The sequence below is a fragment of the Zonotrichia leucophrys genome, chromosome 5, assembly GCF_028769735.1.
Source record: "Zonotrichia leucophrys gambelii isolate GWCS_2022_RI chromosome 5, RI_Zleu_2.0, whole genome shotgun sequence".
NCBI classification, from domain to species: domain Eukaryota; kingdom Metazoa; phylum Chordata; class Aves; order Passeriformes; family Passerellidae; genus Zonotrichia; species Zonotrichia leucophrys.
The window spans coordinates 1237272-1247242 of NC_088175.1; the positions used below are offsets into that span (position 1 = coordinate 1237272).

A 9971-nucleotide genomic window follows, 5' to 3' on the forward strand; every position below is an offset into this window, starting at 1 on the left:
TTCAAGGCTCACAGGGAGTGATTTCTTTAAAGTATCATGGAAATTTTGGATATAATAGCGCTGTGGAACACTTAAACAGCCAGCCTAAACTGCTATTCAGGGCAGCCATTTATGGTAAGACTGAAGGAGCAGAATTCCTCTCCATTCCCAGCCCTGGATACACAGATCCTGTGCAGGACCCATATGTGGTCCCGTCAGCTTTTAGGAATGGCAAAGGAATTTTGAACAACAGCAAAGTTTCCAGCTGTGCTTTTTGCCCACTTTGACCCTCTTCTCTGCCACCTGTAGACCCAGACCCTGTGTGCTGCCTTCTTGGCCTGCATGCGCAGGGATTTCTCTGTGTGCAGGACAAGGAACTGGACTGGGCCATTGGTGATTTTAGGTGTTAAAGGCTGCAGAGGCTGGAACAGATGGTTTTATAGAGAAGAAAAAGGAGATAGTGCATGTCTCAGTGTTTCCTGGGCACATTTTCTGCTTCACTTGAACCTTTAAACTGAGTCAGGTAAATGTCAAAGCTATGGGTGCTTATGTGGGTCATAAATGGGTTAGAAAACAGCTGGGCAGCTTACAGAAACCTAAATTGTGCAGGCAGTGCCTTCTCTTCAGGACACATATGGAGGATTTAAGAATAGTTTGGTCAAAGATAAGTGTCCAGGTATTGTTCTGGGGAACATGCTGAGTTACAGGCCTCAGCTTACATTCCCTGATCACACAAATAGATCCATTATCACTCAGAGCACTTAAGAGCACTCAAGAGTGTGGCTCCAGCATTGGACCGTAAATTATCTGGGTGTGCCAAAAAGCCTCGTGCAGAAAAGCATCCACAGCTTTGTCAGATGTGGACACTGTTGGTATTTTAGTGCTAATGGCTTATGTACTGTGCACCCCATTCTCCTTGCTTCTTGTAAAAATCATTAACCTGTGATAGCATTTTGTAGGAGTTCGTATTTTGGTTTGTGGTCTTGTATCTTCTTGGAACAAAATGCAGTGTGTTCGTTTAAAGGGTGTTTATTTAAAAAGAAAAATAACAAGAGAAGCCTACACCACTGCCTGAAATGTCTTTAAAAATTTATTACCAGTTACATACAATGTGCATGGAAGTAATACCTTGGGATCACAGTGATGGACCAGGAATCATTTGAGCTAGCCAGTGCATAAACACAAAGCACAGAAATGTGTCTGCCCATGTGATGCTAAACCTTCATCAGCTGCTCTGCTGGGGGCAGCTCTCTCTCCTCTAATCCAGCCTTCCTTCTGTTCCCTGCTGCATTTCTTTTGGGGTTTGTGTCTGTGTGCAATGCAGTGTGAGAAGAACTATTGTGAAGTTATTCCCTCGCCTAAGAAAAGTCCTCCAAGCTTTTTGGCAGCTGCAGAATTAATCACACATAATAATTGCATCCGTGCATGATCATTATTATACCAGCGGCATATTAACCCCATTAAACAAATACAATGGCATTGATGCTGGAAAAGACAGGAGGGGAGAGAGCAAGCTATCAGGATTTCTATGGGGAACAGGAAAAATGCTTGAAGTAAAGACTTGTCTGAAAACAAACATCTACCTGAGCCACAGGTAACAATGCCAACAAGCACAAAAAATGTTCCCATAGGAAAATTAGGATCTTTAAATTAGAATCCTATTTGCTCTGGGATCAGAGTGCTTGAAAGCCATTAATGGATTTTATTTTATCAGCTTTTTTTTGAGAGAAGAAAAGTTATTATCCCCGTTACATTCCTGGAGAACAAAGGCACAGGTTAATTCCTTTAATTACTTCAAAGCAGGCCAAGAAGCTGAATAAAATAAATTAACTTTTAACCTGCATATCTTGCACTGAGCAGGGAACTTGCTTGAGCTCCTAAAGCTTTGTGATTCATGTTCCCATGTCATCAGTAATAGAAGAGGGATCTGTGCCAGGGCAAGCTGGGCTGGATTCAGTCCTCCAGACATTGGATAACAGAGCAGTGGATGTGCTGGGAAGCTTCTTGCTGCTGACTGCTTGCCAGTCAGTGACAGTAAGATTGCAGAAAACCACCTCTCCTTGTGCACATTCTTGTTGCCCATCCATGAATACAGCTGGAATAAGCCTATAATAAGAACAGCTGAGGAATCTTTGTTCTGGGTGGAAAAGATGAGGCCAGATGCAAGGAGCCCCAGGAGGATGTCTCAGTAATGAGCAGCTGGGCAGTGAGGTGGAAGAGGAAGTGGGGATGAGTGTAAGATATTGCATGGGGACACAGGTGGAGTTCAAACGTGAGCAGGATGGACTCAGAGACACTTGGGAGTGAAATACTAGGCTCATGGTAAATAGCTGCAGGAAAATGTCAACTCAAGGGTCACCAATAGAAGTGAAAAAAAGCCCCAAAGTTAAGGTGGACAAAATGGAAAGTTGGTGTTTGTAAACGAACAATGTGTACAGTTCTGTCTTCCTCTGCTCAAACAGAACATGGCAGGGCTGGAAAGATGTGGTGAGGAATGTTGGAGACAATCAGGGGAATGGGAACAGCTTCCAGCTGAATAGACTGTACCTCCTACATGCTGCAACAAAAGGAGGTGGGGGAGGACTCATGGAGGTCTCTAAGTGTCATTGAGAAAGTGAATTAACAACAGAAATTCGCTGTCTTTTCCTAATACAAAACCAAAGGATGGTAAAAGGAAGCAAGGGAGGAGAAGGTTCTGAAGAAGAGACAGCTCTTCACCTGAGCTCTCAAATTCCTCCCTACAGAATGCCATGGATGCTGGAAGCCTGCTTCAGTTCTGTGCAGCACAGAGAAATCCACAGAGAAAGTTCCACAGGGGATTGTTAAATACAAAGCCTCTGGCTGAGGAAGTTCCTGAGTCACAAATCACTGTAGATTTGAGAGTATTTGTGGGAGAAGCAGCACATGCTGTATTTTCATGGATTTACTGCTCTGTGTGTAACTGGGTGCTGTTGGGTGGATGGGTTGGCTGGGTACAGCTCTCCCCACCATATGTGGGACCTGGGACTGAGTAGGATTGGTAGAACAAGTGTCACAGTCAAAACAAGTGAAAAGGGGACTTTCAAGGAGCAATTTTTGTGGGGGATATTCCATAATAATTAGACATCCTGGGATAGTGTGCGGTTATCCAGTAATGTTTTAAATAGCTTTAGGTTTCTGAAAGGTCTGTGAAAAACATAGTCCATGATACAGTTGCTGGGTATAGAACTCAAGATCTTTCTGAATCAAAGGACAAAGTAGATGGATGGTAATGCTCTCCCACTCCCATGGCTATGAAAAAGAAAATTCTTCCCCTCCCAAAACAGGCAAAAGAAAAAAGCCATTTCTAGCAGAGTGGCACCATCCTAATTCCAAATTTCAGCTGGACCTGAGTGTTTAGTGGGAATCTGCAGTGGCACTGCCGAGCTGCAGGAGATCTGATCACAGGCTGTGCAATCCAGCCATGCCCGTGGGCACTGCTGCTGCAGGTGACAAAATCCAGGCTTAAGCATCCTTACATCCTGCTGCTCCCATTGCTGGGCAGGTGGGTATCCTCCCTGATCTGCTTGGATGTGCATCCCTGCTTTCCCTGGTAAAGCCCCAGCCCCCTCTCTGAGGCAGCAGCAATGCATTGATGTGGGAAGGGTAGAAATGCCCTTTTTAGAGGAGAGTCACGCTGTGCATCCCCAGAGGTGCCTGTGCTCTGCTGTGGCTGTGTCAGCCTGGGCTGGGAGTGCAGGCAGGTGTGAACCAGCTCTGCAGCTGACATGTGTCCCAGGAGAGGGCAGGTGCTGTGAAATGGAGTGGACATGGGACGTTGAGGCAGCAGAGGAGAATCACTGAGCTCCTGGGTGCTCCAGGAGGAGCTTCCCTTCCTGAGACACCTATGCAGTTGCTTCCAGGGAGCCCTCATGTCCTGCCCCTCTTGCATGCCACTGATGCCAGCAATTCCCTCCTTTCAGACCAAACAGTGCTTCCAGGGATCAGGGCATTCTTTTCTGCTGCATTTTAAATTAAAGGAGCTGCTGGTCTGTTCTCTGATGACTCACATATTGTGAAGGTTGCCAGCTCCCAGCCTCTCCCTTGTGAGAGAGATGCCAGCCCCAGGAGAGGGAACCTGAGAAGAGGCTTGGTGGAACAGGGAAAGGAAAGTTGGCTTCTCAGCAATGTAGTAGGCAGCTCCCAGCTCTTGTATGATTTATATACAGTAGGCCATAAACTGCCTTAATCCAGACTTTCATGACATGGGGTTGGGATCAAAACCTCGGTCTAATCCTCCTCCCTGCTATTTTACTGATCCAGCTGCCTTGAGCCTGGCTCAGAGTGTGAATGTTGAGTGTTCTGCCCCACTGCTGGTTGAAAGGGGAGGCAAAGGCAGCACTAATGGTCTTGTGGGCCTCAGACTGAGAGGTCACATGGGGCTGCCTGTACAGAGCAGCACACAGTGGAGCTCTGGGGCTGCTCTGCCACGCCGTGCTGCCGTTCATTATGTAGGCTGGGAGCGTGGGCTTGCCAGCTGGGGGAAATTAAGCTCCAGGCCCAAGGCTTTCTTCTGCTGTGGCTGTTATTAGTCTGGCTTGCAGCATGCTGACATGGTTATCCTGCTTTTGGAAATGAGCTGGCTCGCCTGGAGCGCGGGTGGGAAAGTCCGCGCGGCGCTGCGCGGTGCCCTGCAGTCCTCAGACGTGAGGGGTCAGGAGGCTTTGGTTGTTTACTTCCTTTCTAAATATAAATTCAAGCAGGGGGGTTGGATGCTTTTGTATTTGCAGTGCTGTTGCTCACGGGTCAGCTTTACTAATAATAATGGTGGTGCTTAGTGTAAGTGAAAGCAGAATGCTCTCTCGCTATGGTCCCTGCTCCAAAAACGGGAATGCATAAATTACAGTTGATTATTCCCCTGAGTTGTCATTATCAGTTAGTTCCCTCAGAAGAATCATGACAGAAATGGGTCATTAGAAGAATCCTGGAAAAACTGATTGCCTTTGCAGATGAGCTCTCCAGAGGTGTTTGATGGTTGATGGAGACAGAGGAGAGGTTTGCCCAACCCTCTGGAGTAAGAAGATGCAGCACTAGCCCAAAATGTGTCTGGCTTATTGCAACATTCCTTGATTTAGTGCTTTTCAGTCTGGTATTAAATGCTGAGATGTTGGTATTTTATGTATACGTGGACATTGTGCAGTCCACTCATACCAGAGAGGCAAGATGAGTTCAGAGCAAAAATGCTCTGAATGCAGCAAGAACTTCTCTCCCAAAACCTGCATGGAAAGGAGAGCCTGGTAGATGCCATGCTAAAATTGGTCTTGGCAAAATTAGACTTTGTTCTTGAATCTTCACAGACTTCTGTGTAACCGTGGGCAAGCTGCAGTCTCAGACACTCCCAGATATTTAGAGGTCTCACTCTTCCTCGTGTCAGTGAGACGGGTGCCTAAGCAGAAGGTGAGCACTTAGGCATTTTAAAGTGTCAGCCCTAATCTCTTTTCCTTTTGTGTTTGATGGAGGTGGCACAAAAGTAAACACTGTGAAGAGCACAGAGTGCTGAGACACACGGTAATGAGGCCATTACTGAACCTGAGCATGTAATTAGGTGGAAAATGTTTGCCTTCATAATGAATAGATGCTCTTACACACACATTCCTCAGTAAATCGTCAAGTTCATCCTTGCTGTAGCTACACTAATTTCACTGTGTAACTGGGGATGGATTTTCTTTGGCAAAGTCAACAGGAGGGGAGAGCTTTCCACCCCAGAGGACCAGAGTGGATCACAAGAAAAGCTGTGTTTTCTGATGAGATACCCAAAAAGAAGCTGCAAAGAGGACAATGCAGGAAGAGAAAACTACAATCTTAAAATTTAGTTAGTGAAGCAAAATAACAGCTCAGCCTCATATGTACCAACTCTGCAAAGCAAATTTCAGATGCTAAATATATGATCCACACCTACTCTTTTATTTCTGTTCAGGCAAGCTTGATTCGTTTGGCTGGTAAAATACACCCAGTGGAATAAACTTAGGGAGAATTTGCAGCCTAGATTTAGTTGTGACTTGCACTGGCTTTGTGCCTGTGTTTTCTTGGGGGTGAATAGGGCTCCTGGTATTAGCTCTGCCTTGAGCACAGTCTCCTTCCAGCCTGATCCAGAGGATGATACAGTTGCAGGATCCTCACCCACCTTGGTGGGTACTGAACAGATGGGGTCTTGGTGCAGAATTATGTAGAATTCTGACACATATTAAAGAAAAAGCTGACTTTAACTATTGGTAGTGTGCTGGTCATTTTTCCTAAAGTCAGCTGCGTTGTCCCTCACTTGCAAAAGTTGAGGCCTCAGTCAGGGATGTGACATCCTGGAGTTTATGGCTGTAAGACTCTCATCCATTCATTGCCTGCAGAATTAACTGGGACATGCTGAAACAGTATCCCATGAGGTGCTTTAGCTGTGGCACTTGCTTTAGTCTTAACACCTAAATCATCTGTACTGGTATCACTGTCTGCGAGATCTGTGCTGAATGATGGCATCTGCTTCTTGGATTATGAATTGGTTGACTCCTTTGGGCACTGTTCAGATGGATGTGCCTGCAGTTAGGTGTGATGAATCCCACCTGAGCTGCCAGAACTGGTGAAAGTCAGAAGGAAGTATGACAGCAAGGCTTACTAAAAGTAAAATCTAGACCTCAGAGCTTTCCCTGTCTCCTTAGAAAAAGAGATGCTGGCATGTGTGGGACACCTTTCCCTAAAATTGCATAGGAAGGTAATGCTGGGTTGGTTGTGAAAAGGAAGAAAAATTTGAACTTCAAACAGAGAATTGTACTAATTACCTGCTTGTTTGTATTTAAAAATCAGCCTGGTGGAGTTCTTCCAAAATTTTGAAATCCCCTTCTCAGAAAAAAACAAAAAAACCTCTGACAAATACATTACAGAAAAATCCATAAAACCCTTGCTTATCTTTATTTTCAGGGAGCTGACTGCAGTCTAGACCAGCAGCCAGGACTTACACATGAGGAATGCTTCAGTGCACATCGTGGTTTGTCAGTGCCAAGTACAGTGACATCCCTACAAATACTGTAGGAGTTGTGTCTGCTTTCACATTGAGTCAAGCTGGAACAGAGGGTCCTCTCTCGGGCTTTGTGTTCCTGATGAGCCTGAAGCTGTTACAGATTTCAGTCCCTCAACACTGAATATTACAGTGGAAATTAGTGGAAATTACACCTTTCACAAAAGTGGGTTTTTTTTCTTCCTAGACACAATCAGGAAATTGAATCAGAGCTTTCCCTTTCTGTGTGACAAGTTGGTCTTTGCTGCAAGATCCTCTCCATCCCCAGCGTTGTGCTGGGAGCCAAGCTGGCACCCCCAGCTAATGACTGGGCTGAACTTTCCCCGCAGTAACTCGATAGCTGTACAGCTGTGCAGGCTCACAATTTGCTCCCTGATTGTCAGCCTCCTGACAGCTTTTTCAGGGGAACAGTTTGAGAGGAGCGGGAAGCCCTGCTTTGGAGACGTGGAAGTGTTTTCACACCTGAAGTGCAATTTCACACCTTGTGTTGCTCAGCAGATAAGTGCGTAAAATAGCACATCAAACGGGAACAGGAGAGGGTAGAAATGCTGCAGACAAGAGATGGAGGCTTGTTATTTATTTCCTATCTTCAGCACACTCTGAAATAATACTCACTTGCAGGAACCCAGGCACAGATTATGAAGAGGTTAGCAGAGGACTTGTCTAGCCAAGCAATCTGTCACTGTCATGTGCAGAGCGAGGTGAAAACTTACACTGAGCTGGGTCTGTGGAGCTCTGGGAGCTCTGACACCACAGTATTAGCAACCATGTAATACAGAGAACTGATTAATACAGGAGGCAGCAGGAATTTAAAGAGTAGATTTACAGCAGCACTAAATTGGACCATCCCTTCCTTGTATTTGCTAAGCATGTTTTACTCCTTGTATGGACTTAAATTGTAAATAAAATTCACTTTGGGTCTACCAAAAAAGTAATATGAGATTTTGGAAAACTGTTATGGGAGATCAAATAATTTCACTGTTTCTGCAGGGTGTTTTTCCCTCTTTTTCAAGACTCTTATTTTTTAGTATCCCAAAAAATAGATAGTGGTGGAGAGGCAAGGGCAGCTGAGGGAAGCCTGGGTAAGACAGCCCCAATGAAGCTTGATTGTGAGGGAGATGAAGGGAAGGTGGAGACACCATTTGAAGTGGAGAATCCATAGAGATGCTCATGGTTTTTGTTAGACAGGTTTGCTAGGACTGGGAACGTGATATCCTGTTCTTTCCAAGAGGATGGTGTAGGTACAAAGGTTGTGGTAATTGGGAGTGGAACTGTGGCTCAGCCTCATTCCCAGTGGGTGCAGCTGTGTGCAGCAGGTGAGCAGCACTGACAGCAATAAACCATGAGATGCCCAGGTGTGCTGACCAACCTCCCAAGGGGACAGAGGGCACACAGGTGCAATGCATGAACAGGAGGGGATAAAAGGTTGGGCTAAAGAAGAAGGGAAGATGCTTGTAGCCTTCTGAAGTGATATGATGTTATTCTGTATGGGCAGGTGCTTGAAGCCTTCTCATGTGGTACGGTGTTATTTTGTTTGGGGGAATGCTTAAAGCCTTCTGAAATTGTATGGTGATGCTCTGTGTATTATGCCTGTCTCAACTGTGATATACACTGCAACAAAGTGGGGCTGAAATATGCATCAGTTTTCTTTTCTCCTCAGCTGAATATGAGAAAACCCCAAAGGTGCTTTCATCTTCTGCTTCTCATCCCATGGATTTTACCATGAGCGCCATCCAGCCCTCATCTGCTGTTCACTGCAGACTAAACTGCTCTGCTTGGATGGTTTTTGGGGGTGTTTTTTGACTGCCTGGGGCTTTCATTCAGCCTCTCACCTGCCTCAGACATGTAATTCACTCTTTTATTTTTTTGTCTTAGACACCTATGGGAAGCTCTGCCTGCGCAACTCGGTGGGTCACGAGATGTCTCGCTGCAAGACCTCGATCCGCCGGGCACAGCCCAACCCTGTCTACAAGGAGACTTTCATCTTCCCGGTCTGTAGGAGTAACAGGGGGTGGTAGGGTTGGGACAGATGGAGATGAGAGATCTCTGAAGCCAGGCCATGGAAATTGTGGTTTACTGCAAAGGGCCTGGGTGCAGGGGCACTGCTGGCAGCTGCCAGCCACAGCTTGGAGCAGGCCCAAGAGAGGGAAAGAGAAGTGGAGCAGAGAGAGAAGGCAAGAGCGTGGAAAAGAGGATGAAAGAGTAAAAGAGAGGATCAGAGAGCAAGGTTCCTGTCACAATACAATAAATTTTCTTCTATGTTGAATATTCTAACTGTCACTAACCAATCCAGTATGATGTGGTGGTGTTCGCAGGGGTCCCAGGACGAGGGAAGAGATTACAATCTTGACCCCATGTTTCAGAAGGTTGATTTATTATTTTATGATATATATATTATATTAAAAGAAAGTTATATATTAAAACTATACTAAAAGAATAGAAGAAAGTATTCCATCAGAAGGCTAGCAAGGAATAGAAAAGAATGATAATAAAATCTTGTAACTGACCAGAGAGTCCAAGATAGCTGGACTGTGATTGGCCATTAATTAAAAACAACCACATGAGACCAATCAAAGATGCACCTGTTGTATTCCACAGCAGCAGAAAATTATTGTTTACATTTAATTTCTGAGGCCTCTCAGCTTCTCAGGAGAAAAATCCTAGCAAAAGGATTTTTCATGAAATATGTCCGTGACAGTACAATACACAAATTCTATAGCATTTACACACAGCCTATAAGAATCATTACATTACCATACTGTGCTACATTTTAAACCTTAAAAGCTACATTTTGGACCCCTTCTGCTAAGCTAGCAGAGTCTGCTCTGACTCTTGGGCCTGTCTGAAAGCAGAGGGTGTTGTTCCATCAAAAGGGGGTTACCTTCAGCCAGCCACACCATTGTTTTCCAGTAACTGAAGTATCTCAAAGCTTGCTTTCATTTCAATCTCACTTATTGTTTCCATATTCTCA

The 9971-nt window shown here is 45.2% G+C and overlaps 1 protein-coding gene across 30 annotated transcripts in view; it reads left to right on the top strand.

Moving 5' to 3' along the window:
• SYT16 (synaptotagmin 16) overlaps positions 1-9971 on the top strand; it is a 100673-nt gene that overhangs the window by 82058 nt on the left and 8644 nt on the right. For all 30 annotated transcript variants that reach the window (XM_064713640.1, XM_064713634.1, XM_064713641.1 and 27 more), the window contains one exon: positions 8876-8991. In XM_064713640.1, coding sequence (XP_064569710.1) covers positions 8876-8991 — 116 coding nt within the window. The remainder of the gene's footprint in view (positions 1-8875; positions 8992-9971) is intronic.